The 15,753-nt window shown below is 44.8% G+C and overlaps 1 protein-coding gene and 1 long non-coding RNA gene across 2 annotated transcripts; one reads left to right on the top strand and one right to left on the bottom strand.

Annotated features, from left to right (window-relative positions):
• Positions 1–286: 286 nt before the first annotated feature.
• On the bottom strand, positions 287–15,241 carry fgf10a (fibroblast growth factor 10a). Its single transcript, XM_052051701.1, has 3 exons — positions 13,995–15,241; positions 3,407–3,510; positions 287–1,017 (listed from the first exon to the last, which is right to left on the bottom strand). Exons 1-3 carry the CDS (start codon positions 14,461–14,463, stop codon positions 817–819), a joined length of 774 nt encoding a protein of 257 aa, XP_051907661.1. The 5' UTR covers positions 14,464–15,241; the 3' UTR covers positions 287–816.
• LOC127591545 (uncharacterized) lies at positions 716–1,946 on the top strand. Its single transcript, XR_007959894.1, has 3 exons — positions 716–846; positions 1,514–1,684; positions 1,775–1,946. It is a non-coding gene; the product is annotated as an uncharacterized LOC127591545 (long non-coding RNA).
• Positions 15,242–15,753: the final 512 nt, after the last annotated feature.

Raw genomic sequence — 15,753 nt, forward strand, 5'->3', positions numbered from 1 at the left:
CACGCTCACATGAGCACAACTGCCAGGGTGTGCTTGCGGCTTTGCGTTTGTCAGGAAAGAAGATGGCTGGTGCTTTTTATTTTTATTATTTTTTTTTAATTATATGAAAGGAAGGCTTCTTTAATTTTACATGTGTGGCTCGATTGGTAGTAATTAATAAGTTAGTTACTTTTCACACACGGAGGTCCCCGGAAGGGCAATTTATGCCCCTAAAAATAATCATCATCATGATAATAAACACAGCTGTATGAAGAGGGTCTAAATACACAAAACGACTCACTGCAAGTTAAGGACAAATATATTTATATATTTATTCAGGTTTAAATTGAGTAGTATTCAAAAAGAAAAGAAAAAAAGGCATAAATGGTTTACAACGAAAAGACATTCAATTGTCTTTTTAGCGTGTATTTGTTCTTTCTGTTAAATATGACACCAAATAAATAAATTCAAAGAAAGCTTTTGAGAGAGTTTGAATTGTTTGGTTTGCTACTCTTTCAACCGCCCCCTTTCCGCTTTGCACCTCTTTTTTTTTCTGTTGCTGATCACACATTTTTTATTATTCCCATATTTCCTACGGCGCCAGCGTGCTTTTATAAGTTAGACCCCCAAAATATTATATACATTGTATAGCAATATATCTTTCTTTAAAAAATAGAAATGTCCTCATCCGACAGATGCGAAATGTCTTTTAGGTTTCCTCCCCCCCCTTGTTGCTCCTGCGGATGCCAAGTCGCCTTTCGGTCTCTTTCCAAACAAAGTCCGTCCCGAGATGCTCAGCCGGCAGTCTGCAGATTGTATTTTCCTCTGACTGTCTCGTCACCGGGGATGCACCACAATGGGCAAGAAGTGAGTGGTTGTGTTTTTCCTCCTGGTCTTCTTGCCCCTCACGGCTTTACCGTTGGCGTTGAGTCCCACAAACATGTGCTTTCTCTTGTTGCGCCACTCCGCCGAAGCGTACGTGTTGTACTTGTTCTCCTCGATGCGCTCGATCAGGCGACAGTCTGGCCCGAAGTCCCTCTGTGGAAGAGAGGCACAGGTGTGAACGAGGGGGGAAGGATGGCCAAGGACCATGATGAAATTACAACATTTTCCGATATATTTTTGATCACATTACTGTTACACAAGATTGTGTCAACATAACAAAAGACCCAAAAAATGACAAGGAGTTTTGGTGTGCGTTCATTTGTGTATTATTTATTCATTATATCAGTCCCGTGATTAACAATTAATCGATTAATTAATCGTACATGTTGGTTTAATCAAGCATTGGTTTTCTGTGACAGGCCTACGGTCCTAATTGCCTGTGTGTTAATCCGCCAATAGAATGAAACAATGATTTCATTGGATGCCTTAAGGATAAAGGAGTCAGTGTTGCAGAGCCATCGAGTGTAATCAAATGCCAGCCCTTCGGGGCCTGTGCGAGTGCGTCTTGTGTTGCAACAGAGCACGAGTACACGTCATGGGAATTCAGTTTGGGGTGCCGTGCAACAGAATGCTTCTTTTTCTATTCTAGCGGGTGTCATTTCATCTCAGCCGCCGCCACTGCTCCGCAGGGACATGCTGAGAGTTGCCTCTTTTAAACCCAGGGAGGGAGAATGAGTGGAGGAGAAAAGAGATGAAACAGGGCATTACACCCCCTCCCCACCTTCGCTCCCCCAGAGGAACTGAGGGAAGAATAGAAAAGGTGGGGGATTGTGTTTCCTGTGAATGGAGAGAACTCACATTGACTAACTTTACTTCCTGCCTTGCTTGCCCAATGGAAAAAAAAAAACAGAAAACAACAGCTTGGATTGACAACCAGCCATAATCTACCAATATACTCTCATGGTATCAACCATAAGGCAAGTCTTTCTTATTGCAGGGTACACACATGCCGATAATTTTCTTTTTCTTCCAGTTTAAAGTCAGCAAAAGCCCAATTGTCAGATGTCACTAATGCTATGCTTCCCGGCCTTTGTTCAATGAAGGTGCTTCTTCTACTGTCCAAAAATGCGAGTGGCAAAAATGTGCTGAAAAGTATACTCATTGTTCGGAAATGATGACGATCTTGTTTCATTGTACTCACAACTGACCGATTAGTGTTCGTGGGCCTGAATGTCAAACTAAAATTATGTTACGTTAATGGCAGCAGGGGGATACCCAGTTGTATTTACCATCAATCATAAATATAATTTTAAATGAATTCCTTCTTCACCCCGTGCCACCTAAAATAATCATCTTCTATCCATCAGCTTTTATCCCACCTATTAAATATGGCAAATAAATAAATAAATGCAACATAATATAATCATAAAATTGCTCCTATCGTTTCAACAGCTGTTTTCATGAACATTATCCTAACAAAGTCTGTTCTGAATATTCTTTTTGCTTCCTGTTTTATTTTGAAAATATTTTAGGAAAGGGGAAAGGGCTTTGTTTTTATTTTGAAATTCTCCCTGGATAGAGGAAGCGATGCTTGTAAAAAAAGCATTAACGCCTCAGCTGAACGAAGGTAATGAAACACCTGTCAAAGAATAAATTGTATTCATAATTTTGAAACCACCTGCTTGATGAATATTTTATACACGTCTTTCTCCAGTGTTGCCTGAGCACTTGGAGATTCTTTTGCCAACTTTTGACATTTGACAAGCACTCAAAGTAATGGACGTTGGTTTGCAGCAGTGTGGAAGATAACACACTTTTTACGTTTGACCAGATGGACATTTGAGATACGTGCTTGCCTCTAAACCAAATTCCATCGTGTGAGAAATCACTGAATCACTAAATGGAGGAGGAATTCATCAACTTGGATTTAAGGTACAGCTTCTTTTTGTTGTTGCGATTTGCATCTTGACTTCTCTTGGGGGTTAGTTAAATGATCATGTTAAGAGTGAGTCCACAGATTTTGGTCTGAATTTACCATGATGACAAAGCTGATGTTTTTCATTAATTGGAGCTGAGACCAAAGTTTAAATTCTCAACCCCCAAACCACCCCTATTATGTGTTATTTTGCTGTCAGTGTAATGTGTCTATTTATGTGCCGAATATTGACTTCCATTTTGATTTCGTGGCTTGTTTAAAATGAACACACGTGGTTCTAATTTTGAAAATGAATCATACTGTACATAGCGAGCATAAAGAGACCTGAAATGATTTTGACTTTTTAAGCATTTATTTCCCAATTTTAAAATCTGACAAACTCAGGACTACTAAAGTTAGCCAACAAAAAAAAGGGTTGATATGGAGAGAAAGAACATCCAGATTATTTTCCGGTGCATATCAGTTCTCGACACCAAGAGCATCTCTTGAAAGTGATAGCAGTTCACATTGATTCAGAGCAAGTTTGCTTGGGAGTATTCACGTCACATGCGCAAAATATACTCTTTATTTACTTTTTTTTTTTAAGTGGTTCGGCTATAAACTCACCGCGCCGTACAGCTCTCCCTTCTTGCTGATGGCCAGATAATAGTTACTGCTGAGGCCCCTGATGGCCACAACTCCCACGTCCACCGACTTGATCTCCAGAATACCTGGTGGACAGAGAGACATCTCTTTTGTAAGAAAGTGACTTGTTTGGTAGGATTTGTGTTAATATCTTTTTTTTTTTTAAAGTGCGCTTTTTGAATGTTTGCATTTTCAAAGCACTTTTACAGAAACAATACACAGCAAAAATGAGACATTTTTTCATATCACTCGTTTGTTAAAAAACATTTGCCTTGTGATGTGCGTGGACATTCAAAAGAAATACCTTTGTAGGATATGCAGATTCCTTTAACCCATGTTTTATCTATTGTTATGGAGAAAACGCATTCCTTGACCTTATCTATTTTTTATTGATAATGAATCACGGACGAACAATCTATTTAGCACGGCGTGTCCTTGCGCCGTGTATGTAACTTGGAACAGTTGATCAATTGTACCACATGCTAGATATGTTTAGCCTGTGAGTGTTAAGAACTTTGTGTGTTGAGATATGCTTGAGCTGATAATGGATTCTGTGGTTCTGGTTCCCGTGTGGACTGCTCCGTCTTTATTTGTGGCACTCGTGGGTTGCTATGAGTGAGCGTGTTTTGCTGTTAAAACCCAAAGTAGTGGTTCTCGAACCTTTTACACGTTTTCAACCACCTCCCAAAAAATAGTTGATTGAAATAGCGTTGACAAACTGTAACATTGACGGAAGCGCGGGTAAAATAACAATGACAGACTGGCGGGCCGGCCGCTGACGAATGACGGAGCGGCAAAATGTTGCTGACGCGTTGACCGCTGCAGATTACAGTACAGCAAACACAAGGTATTTAGGACATGCAATGTTTTGTTGTTAAAAACAGGCTTCAATTTAGATTAGGGGTGTCAAACTCATTTTTGTCGCGGGCTACGTTTTAGTGACTGTTTCCCTTGGAGGGCCATTCTGAATTTGGGGAAACTACATAAATGTTTAATCCCCTCCACATATCACAGATATAGCGCACAACAAATGAATGAATAACTAGATTTAAAATCAGAAGTCAAGAATAATGACTGTTATTGTGGGTTACATATGACAATTTGAAATTTTGGTTCAGACTTTAGCAAACATTAAGGAATTTGACATGCTTGATTTGATTTCGCGGGCCACATAAAATGATGTGGCGGGCCAGATCTGGCCCCCGTGCCTCGACTTTGACACTATCATATAGATTCTGTGGGTGGAATCCATAGGGAAAAAAAAGTTTTTTTTCTTCTCCTCACAAGTAAGCCCCAGTCTCGCGTCGTTCCTCAGCACGGCCCGCAACGTTACAGTCGGACCTCAGAGCGGCCTCTTGCCCCCTGCTCATTTCGCCGCTTTTCTCGCTGGCTGCGTGCCCCGCTACTGAGGTGTAAGCCAGGAAAAAACATTTTCCCCTCTTATGTTTGTTTTTCTGGCCAGGGGGGAGCGCATGTAGGCAGGCAAGCACATAAACGGGACAGAGAGAAGTGTTCCGGCTGCCAGGCTCTGGAGAGGTCATTGCGTGTGTATCGGTTTTCATGCCCGAACCAATTATTGGTTTAAGCAGTGGTCAGCGGTTACTTCTTCTCTCATCATTTGTCTGACTGTTTATTGTGCATGTTAAATCGCTCCATGTACAGCACTTTGTATGCGGCGATGGCTGTTTGAAAGTGCTCTATAAATATTGTTGACTTGACTTGACTCATCCTACAGTCGGTTACGGCATGCTGTAAAGATATGGGGCGGGGGGGGGGCTGCTTTCAGAGGATTAGCTGGAGGGGCCTGTAGGAAGCAACCTCGCAGGCAGACTATGGGTAGCAGAGGGAAATTGGGAAGTAAAACTGAAATATTGTGTGACTTCTTCGGACTTATTCTATTAAATCAGAGAATAAAAACCATTCATTTCCTTTGCCTGAATCAATACCCCCCCCCCAAAAAAAAGCAGCATTGAAGGTAAAAAGCAGTTAGCTTCAGTCACTTGGTGCAGAGCGTCTTTGCTTTACGACGGAGGTCCTGCTGCGACTGTGTCAACGTAACCCGAACGTGTACATGGAATGTGCCGTAGCCAATCACGGTAAAAAATCATCATGACAGCAAATTTTCTTTTTGGCGTGCCAAACGCTTTTAGGCCAACCCATCCGATGGAAAACAACGAGTATCGCAGTCACCGAGTGTGCTTTCAGGAGTGGCGTGACGACTCGTTCACAGCATGTTGCACAAAGAAGTCATTTGCGTGTCGTTCGTCGCGTCTTCGTAGCCTAACTTGTCATCCGGTCACGATCAAATGACGGAGACGTCACTGTGACGCCTCTCTACCAGATGCCTCTTTTGCTCTCTTTCTCCTCCTCCCTTTTCAGACAGCGATGCGTATCCTCCAGTTTTAGGGTGCTATCTGCGATGGCCACAAGTTAGTAAATTCCGGTCTGAATGTTCAGAAAAAAAATGTGAGCCCCCCCCCCCCCCCCCCCGGACATGTGCAAGCTTTTCAACATTCTGTAGGTTTTGTTGTATTTCAAATCCTAATATGAATGTTGGTGGTACAAAGCACATATGTAAGCCATTAATCTGGCATATTCTCCAAAGCGTCTTGACAGCAGTCCAATCCTTATATTCGCCATCAAATAAAAATGTATCTTTGTCGAAACTAAACACATTGTTGGCTTTCAATGACGCGACTATTCGTCAAAGTGACATGCACACAAAGCGCCGCAAAACTTCTCGCGCGCCCGCCTCCAAATGTTGCGCCCTGCCCACGGCACGGCAGAGGTTTTTCTAAGACGTGTCAAAATAAGGTCCGTCAGCGAGACGCGAAAGGCCGCTTCACCTGTTTCGAAAGCGGTGGGCTCTTTGTATGACCCCCGGTTAGCAAGGAGCAAGCCCATCTGCTAGCTTGCAGCATGAAAGAAGGTCCAGGTGGTAACAAAAGGCAAAAGTAGATTGCAACAACACTCTTGCCTTTTTTTGCCATACTCATTTATGTGGTCTTATTTCTGAAAGGGGCCGTGAACTTGCCTCCATGTGTCCTCTGGATCACAGCCCGGCATCTTAATTATCTGTGTTTTAAAAGGCTACGAAAAAAGCACAAATTGTTCAAGGTTCACCTAATCGAAACGGCATGGGGGAGGACATCTTCCACTAAATACACACTGCTTGTCACCATAAAAAGGAGCTGCGATGCTTCGGCTCGTAGCCGACCCCCTGCCAACCACATCACATGTGACCTGAACGGAGATTTATTAGCAGAGTAAAGCTATTTTATTGGACATGTCGTTTGTTTTTCTTGTTGTTTTTGTTAATGTAGCACAATTACTCAATTCAAAGCTAATGTCAAATCGGTGTCTTGAAAGTCTCATCTCAAGACTGCAAAGGGAGCAGCGGTCATATGAAGCGATGCTGGACGTGTTATTGATGTGATGGGTTCATTTGTAATTTTTTAATTCTTTGCAGTCGTGAGTTTTTGCTTTGGCTGTTCGAACGGACAACATGGTGTGCTCGGTCGAGTACTTTTTTTATTATTATTATTATTTTTCTCCCGACATACTCGCTTTATTCTTGTATCTTTGACGCGACAATGTTGTATTTAGCGCTGAGTGTGAAAATCGGATTTATCTAGACAGGTACTGGTAATTCCTTATGCTGCGCATACTGTTATTAGAAATGCAGCATTGAAAAGCGAGATTTAGAAGTAAAGAAATCCCGATTCCTGAAATGAATCAAAGCGGATTTAAAATCATTTACACTCCTTTGCGATGTTTTTAGTCTTTATTCATCCAAGTGACTCACTCTGATAGCAAATCGGGGGACCGTATTTTACACTCCAAAAAACAAAAAAAAATACTTAAGGATGATTTTGGGGGGCAGATCAAAGGGTGCTTGTGTAACACCCTCAACTTCAAATATACCGACATTGGTAAGTAAGTTATTTGCAATGCAAAACACATTTTCAGCAAAACGATGCCATGCCATATAACACAGACATGCCGTGTGAAAAATGCTGCATTTTCCACAAAACTAGTTGGCCCCTCCCCACAAACCCGAGGCTGGAGTGCTCTGAACATTAAACGCTGTCTCGAGTTCATATTTAAAGATTGTTTAGCTTCATAAGCATGATTGTATCTGACGCACAAAGTGTCGCATAATTCATTGTTGTCCCTTCAACTGTTTGATTTTACGTCAGTATTTTTCCATGTTTTGTGTGATTCTAAAACCGTCTGTGGTTAAGTAAAGAAAAACAAAGTGCACTTAGTCCATAACCACACCAAAAACCAAATCCCACCAAGCCAAAAGCTCTTTTGTTTGAAATTCCAGAGGTTGATGGTCAAAGGCAAATTGTGAGTTGGATCACATCGCTTGCGACTCGATAAGTTGGGCTCACTTATGTCGCATACGGGACGTTTGAAAGCATCTGGGAGAGAAACCCACCATAAATTCAGGGGATTGATAGAGAATGGGGTGGGGTGGGGGGGGGGGGGGTCGTGACCACCGGAGGTATTGCCATTCCTGCACCACGGTTGACTTTGTAACATGATAAAGTGCCAAAGCTGCCAGTTTCTGTCAAAACATTTCACGGGCCTTCCACGGCAGGAGTTATGTTTTTAGCTAATGTGCTGTGACGGTCATCTGCATTTCACACATTTTTCATTCGCGCCCCCCCCTCAAACCGCCTGTTGCGGTGAGAGGTGTTGGCACTAAATTTCGGCTGTAGAAGTCTGGTCATTTTACGCCACAACTCTGTAATCTGTATGTTTCAGATCATAAACAGGCTAACTTGATAAATGTATAGAACCTGCAGCTGATCTCAATTCGTGACTCTTTTGGTTCCAAAGCCCCCTAAAGATGATCTCTTGACGCACTTCAAATGTAAACAACGCACTTTGCCATTAGTTTTTTTAGCATTTCGCAGCTAGGCGTGTTTGCCAATCTTTGAGGGTCTGCACTTGCGTTTTTTTTTTTTTTTTTTTTACATCAAAAGATTTCAGGCTGCCCAAAAATAACAACGCTACCACGAGAATGTAAATGAACCGTCTGCTGACTAAATTATTTGACACCGTGGCTGTGTTCAGCTTGACATTTCAACAAAATTGGCCTGTAAAAGATTAAAAATAAAATAAAAATAGGGGGGGGGAGTCGTTAAACATGGCCAGCGTTGAGATGTAAGACACAGGTTCATTAGCTGGCATTCCTGCCCGCTCTGTTCTTGCAAGGCCGGTTGTCCAGATGCTTCCCCGGACTTAAACTTCGGACCTCTCAGCGCTAACTTTGATGACTCCATTAAGAGCCTCACTTTCATGCAGAGGCTATATGAGGGGGGTAGGGGGGGGGGGCGTCGCAACGGTGAGAGAATGTCGGAGAGTGGGAAGCACATGGTGTCTTGATGGCAGCGGCCCTGGATGTTATCCATCACAGATGCTGTTCTTCACCTCCCACTGCTTTACTGGCCATTAATTTTGCCGCTTCGCATGCTCCGCTTCGTAACGCAACAATGACACTTTCGGTCTTGACTCTCTTAATGCAGAGAGAGAGACAGACAAGCGGGCTAAAAATACAAATTTGCCAGCTTCTGCGAGGCATGGCTGGCACTTTGGCTCCTATCAACTTGGCTCTAATTTGCTCCCATGATGAACGGCATGTAAAATGCCGGGCAGTTGAAGGAATATCCTCATTTGTAACTGCGGCTACGCTGGGAGACGTTGTACAAAGAGTAAAGTGAGGACGTCTCTGTGGTTTGTGGCCAAACTGGAGGATTTGTTACATTTTTGGATTGGCCAAGAATCCGAATGGGCGGTGTGTATCAATCAACTCCACCGGACTGTAAAGCATCAGGAATGGAGAACCTGCACGCGCTGCCGTGCTCAGAAATCTAACTTGCAGGTGAAAAAATCGGTGAAATCTGCCATTACAGCCCGAAAACCTGATAGATCCGGCTTTTTTTTGTTTTTTTTTTGGCTGAATATCACGCCTTTCCTCCCAATCCTGTTTACTTTATGATGATAGTCCGCAAGAATCCTGAGCATAATATAAACAATCAAAAGGCTTCCCCACCAACTAAACATTCTTTGGCATCATAATCAACTTCTGATGCTTCTGCTTCTTTTTGTTCCTCATCCTCGGAAATCCACAGCACAACCTCGGAAAAGTGATTTTTTTTTTTTTTGCATGCAATATTTAAAGTCAGATGCAGTTGAAATTATGCCGAACTTACATCTTTAATAAGGGTTGTACTTCAGGACTAAATAGAAAATAGCATGAATAAATCCGATCTCCGATTCCACAAAGGCATTGTATGCATAATAAGGAAACCGACCAGTCCCTCAATTTGTATCTTTTTCTAATGAGGTTAATTTCAAAGCCGTGCTTCATTTTATGCTTGGTGGTTTGAAGTGTGTGGTTATAGTAAAACCACTTAAGAGTCTTACCCGCACGTCTGATCAGTATTGTGCAGTTTTTTGGGGGGAGCGGGGGGCATATTAAATGGTGAGTGTTTGGCGGGTTCCAGTAAAAGAAAAGAGGTCATGATTCCGAAGTGGCGTAATTTGATCCAGACTTCAGCTGTGTTTCAAAGCAAGTACTGTCGGTTAGACGCTTTGTCAACTGTTCAATTTGGAGTTAACATTTCAGGTGAAGATTGTCGGCTCGCCTAAAAAAAGATGATGAATTGCCTCAATAATTTTGTGTGTATGTCGAGCGGTTCTATCTGCTCAGCTGCTAGTTTTAAGAAATGGGTGCTGGTTAATTAGCCACCCATGTTCCAGTGATGACTTCACTGGAAAAGAAAAACAAACAAACTAAAAAAGGTTTTTACTCAAATTTATTTCGTCAAGTGGTGACAATTAATAAAATCATCTGGATCCAGACTGGACGTCTCGATCCAGATGATTTTATTTTGTGCAACCACCTGACGAAAGGAATATGATTAAATCCACCGCACCGTTTTTTTTTTTTTTTCAGTTTCCATCGTTGCTCCAAGACTAAATGAATCCAACATCATTCACAGAGTTCTTCACAATCGATGACGGCGCACATTTCAAGTCCACGTTCATCTCCCGGCACTCAATTACCTCGACTAATGTGCTCCGCGACCTCTGTAAAATAAAAACAAATCTACTGTAACTTCTCCCGGTTAGTTTCCGAGGAGCAAATGGAGCAGATGTATGAGGAAGCGTGCAGGTAGTTTAGTTTTAGTGTATGTTTTCGGAGCACAGCTGAACGGAGTTGTTGACTTTGGCAGAGTTTCGGACGACTCTGACGGTTACGGTATTTTCCGAGCGGGCTTGCCCGCGTGACGTTTGCGCACCACTTTAATTTACTGAGAGAGGAGTCCATGAAGATGTCAAAGTAACTTTGAAGCCAAAGCAATGCTGACATTAACCTCTGCTGCGTCCCGTAGCTCCTCATCACTCTTTTTTATGGGCCACACTGATACGTTTTCCCACGAGAACCCTAAACGCTCATCAAGTGGGGAGAGAAGGGCGAAGTGGACCGGCGTTGTAACTGAATGACGATCTAGAATAGTGACGAGCTGGACGCGGTTCAGGAAGAAATCGGAGAACGTAGCGAGATCAAACGTGTGTTAAATGGCTTTTTGTGTACTTTATGTCATTTGACTTGAAGATGGAGCGGCGACACAGAGGTGATGCTGTTTGCTACTTGAGCCCGATTTTTAAACAGGGGGGTGGGGGGGGGGGGGGCTCACCATACCTCCCTGCCCTGCAATCGTCAAAGTGTTAAAACCCGCATGTGTTTTGCTAGATTTTCTTTTTCGTGTCCTTACTCCAGGCTATTAAATGGCAAACGATGTGGAAAAAGACTTTTTCCCTCAGAGACACGTGAAAGCGAAAGTCTTTTGGTTCATATCTGTTCTGAAACTTTGCTCTTTTTATTGATTTTAACATAACGGTGCCTCGTCGGCTTCACAGTGCAGAGGTACCGGGTTCGATTCCAGCTCCGGCCTCCCTGTGTGGAGTTTGCATGTTCTCCCCGGGCCTGCGTGGGTTTTCTCCGGGTGCTCCGGTTTCCTCCCACATTCCAAAAATATGCATGGCAGGCTGATTGAACGCTCTAAATTGTCCCTAGGTGTGAGTGTGGATGGTTGTTCGTCTCTGTGTGCCCTGTGATTGGCTGGCAACCAATTCAGGGTGTCCCCCGCCTGCTGCCCGAAGACAGCTGGGATAGGCTCCAGCACCCCCCGCGACCCTAGTTAGGATCAAGCGGCTCGGAAGATGAATAACAGTGCCTAACAGCATGTCTGACTTGTTTTGACTACGTCTTAGCAGTACTTCCGATCACGTGAGAATTTTGAAAATATACCTTGTAGAATTTTTAAAGACATCGATGGTCAACTAACATCCCCGGATGGAGTTTTTTCATGGTCAATAGCCCCCCCTCCCCCATAATTGGAATATCATAATGACATTTAATTATCTGTATTGTAGAACTAGCATTTGCTTCAACACATGGAGTGACTTTGCCATGAACAAATCTTCCTGACTGAGGGTCACTCGGTAAGGGTCAACCCGGGTTGGGGGCGGGGTGTCAAATGAGCACAGTGGTGTAATTAGCATGGAGGTGGAAAAACATCCGCCGAATGGGAACGTGAGATCCTCCACAATTTGGGCTGTGTTTCAATTGCCCCGAAAACATGCGCGAGCGGGACTTTTCGGCGTCGCCGGCGGTCACCCGGACAGCTAGGAAATCACTTTGTCACATGTTTCATACTCTTAACTGCGACAATCTGATTTAGAAACAAACAAAATCCAGCCTGGGAGGGGGTAGATTCATGACCTTAGAGCTTGACTTAAAACGTCCTCATCACCTCTGACACCATCTATTGAGGCCCATTTACAATCTGACCTCCTGAACATTACCAGACCTTCGAGAGCTTGATAACCGCGCCGCAAAAAAAGGACGACTCCAAATAAGCGCTTGGCTCAACACCTGAGATGCCGCGGTGCTGAGCCGAAATGCTCTGTGACATGATCGTAGGTGTGCGTGAAAGCTTCCTTCGCGCTTGTCTCACACCGGCCATGTGTTTTGAATGAGCACAAATCAGATTCAAGAGAGAACATTTTTGCATTTACAGTACATGCGGGCTTTTGAAGCTCTTGGCACCAGGCGGTCCCAACCCCCCCGTGTTACTTGCATATATATACATAAATATATCGATATGGCTTTTTCCAAACAAGCTAATTGACAACTTACTCCAGATGTGCGCGCACGTCAAGAAAAGGTCACGTGCCGAACGATCACGTGAAACGGCGCCGCAATATAGCGGCATCTTTTTTTTTTTTTATTTGAAGACGGCAATTTGTTTGGAGAATCGCCGGAGGTGGTACATTAGCGTCAACATACACGCAAGCTTGCGCGCAGATGTGCGCGCACGTCAAAAGCATGATTCACCCCGGAGAGATTCCTCTCCCCCCGATCGTCAAATCATTCCCACTTGTAGAACGTGAGGTTACAACGTTGTATATCTGCGATCACGCTCTGATAACATCTGATTTATTCTTTGGCTTTTCTCTCTGGCCGGGAAACAAACTGCATGATGGATTGGGACTTTAATTCCATGACCTGATGCTGTTATGGCATCAGTGACTTGTTGCAGCCTCCGAGCGCGTCTGCAGGCAATGGGTGGAAAAGACGCTAATTGAAATTCCTTCAGCCATGTCTGGCAGAGGCTTGGTGTCTGAGTGGCACACACACATGCGCGCGCACACACGCACACACTGGTCCGGGCCCTAATAAAAGTGGTCTTTGCCATATGGAGGCCATGTGCAAGACTGGCCTCTCTGTGCCCGCGTGTAGCTGCAAGTGTGCGTACGTGCGTGTGCGTGTGCTCAGCAGGAGAAGCTTGGTACACCGCCGCAGACAGATTCATTGAACCCTGCGACGTGTATGAAAGCGCGTGACTAATATGACTTGATCTAGAAGTCCCCCCCCCCCCCCCCCCGACGTTACAGGTTCGAGGTGCCGCAAGGTAGAGTTTTGCGGTCTTGCTTTGGAATAAAAATGGGTCCGAGTGGAGCATGTGCTCGGGTAATTCCAAAATCACGCAATTATGTTCACTATTATATTTTTATTATATTTTTAGATTTTTTTATCTTTCTTCTTTCTACATACATTGTTGCTGCTGGAGGCTGTAAATTTCCCCAGTGTGGGCCGAATAAAGGATATCTTATCTTATCTTATTAGCTCATAAAAGGAGCATTTTATATTAAAGTCGAACGAAACTGCAATTATGGGTCCGGCATTGCTATCAATCTGCCATAAATGTATCGTTACTGAATCAACCGGTGCTATAGATGGTGGGGGTGGGTGGGGGCAATGTCTCTCATTAAGGAAGTGATGAGCGGTGTGTTTAAGATGTTTCCTCAAAGATAGATGACTTCCTTTTGGGTACTTTTCTGAAATTGGATACAGTGGATTCCATCTTTTGTTTTCCTGGCTTTGCATCTTTTGCAGCGTAGAGGCATTTCAGGACAAGATAGAATACGGTGGCTGGACTTGGATTTCCAGCGTCAATTTAAAGCTGCCGAAGATTGAGTGACTTACTGTAAGGGTCGTCCTCGCTTTTGGTGCCGTTGACTTTCCCTTTCTTGTCAATGCGGAGGAAAAACTTCTGGTAGGAGAACAGTTTCCGTCGCCGCACGTCTCCCTGCAGGTGGTTGTAGCTGCTGCGCACGTGGCGCCCCACCACGGCGGCGGGAGACGGCGATGACAGGTTGGTCGCCCGTGGCAACCTGGCCGAGGAGGCGCGCAGAGGCGCCGGTGAGGACCATGACGCGGATGATTCCCGCGAGACGGAGGGGCGAGGCGGGCTCCCTCCTCCGGCATGATGATGGCTTTGGTTCAAACTCGGCGGCGCGGGAGAAGACGAGGATGAGGACGGTCCGAGCAGGAGGAGCAAAAGGATGAAGACGAGGGTGGCGAGGAGGCGCGGCGGGGTTGCGTGGCGGCGGTGTCGGGGGCGGGAGGAGAGCCAGGCGACCGGTGCACCTTGTGTCACTGTCCATCTACACATGGTAGTGGAGCTGGAGGAGCTGTGGAGGTGCTCAGGGGCTGGGGCATGCTGAGCTGGGGGGGGCAGGGAGAAGGCTACAAGAGCGGGAGAGGCCCCCCCTCCCGTGCTTTCCAAAATCTCCTCTTTCCCGCAACCTCGACTCCACGCACTTTAAATCTCGAGACGCCGTCGGTTGTGTAACGGGGCCCAGAATCTTGGACTTGCTTCGTTGCTTATTCCTCAGGAGGTCTGGAGGAATGTCTCGACATCCATAAGTCAAATCACGCACAGTTTGAACAACTGCTGGGGGCGGCGGCGGGGGGGTCCTCCGTCTCCCCGTCCAATACTTTTTCCTCCCGGTCGCCCTCGCAATGCACTTTCCAATCCTTATTAATATTCAAAAATCTCACTCTTGGGAGTATGAAACTCGAGTCCAAACACGTGGTCCCCTGTCCTCTCGTCCCGGAAGGTGCATACCATGTAATCAAATGATGCTGTATTTCTTCTGTCTAACAACTTTAAAGGGGAACAAAATGGCCACTAAAATCCCACACCAAGTTGGGTCGTAAACAAACAAAAAAAAGCGGTGTGAAGGAATCCAAACGTCTTGACGGAGTCACTTTCGCAGACTCGCTTGTTCGAGTGTGAGTGCTCCGAGCGCTGCGTTTCTTCTTTTCAGTGGCTCCCTCTCTTTTTTTGGCCCTCTCTCTCTCTCTCTCTCTCCCTCTCTCTCTCTCTCTCTCTCCCCGTCTCTATCAGCTGTGCGGACTTGAGCGCTGTCTCTGCTTTCACCTTATTTATCTGCAGCCCCCCACGCCCCACCCCCCCACCCTCTCACTTGTCATCTCTTGGTGTGATTGGATATCTATGGAGACCACTAGGCTTTGAAGAACTTTGTGCATTTGTGTGTCTGGTTGAATGTGTGTGTGTGTGGGGGGGGGGGGGGGGGCGTGGGGTGACTCTGACACACCCCTATTTCTCTTTCCCTCCCCCTGGTGTTTCTCTCTCCTCCCCTCGCCGGGCCAAAGCTCCGCAAGCTGAGCATGAAGGGAAGAAAAAGGTTTCTCATATTTCGTGACTGTCCATCTGATTTCTTTTTTTTTTTTTTTTTTTGCGGAATTGATTTTAGCGAGTTTGGTGTGGAAGACCTCCAATGTTATGCCCTTCAAGCACTGAACTTGAGCCAAGATTTTGGGCTAGCACCTTTCAGGTCCAGCATTGAAGATGAATTGACACAAATTCCAGAACGACCCACTCCAAAAAAAAGAACAAAGTCCGATGTGCCTTGTTCTTTTTTTTTTTGGGATCCAT

This window comes from Hippocampus zosterae, chromosome 18, assembly GCF_025434085.1.
Source record: "Hippocampus zosterae strain Florida chromosome 18, ASM2543408v3, whole genome shotgun sequence".
Classification (NCBI taxonomy): domain Eukaryota; kingdom Metazoa; phylum Chordata; class Actinopteri; order Syngnathiformes; family Syngnathidae; genus Hippocampus; species Hippocampus zosterae.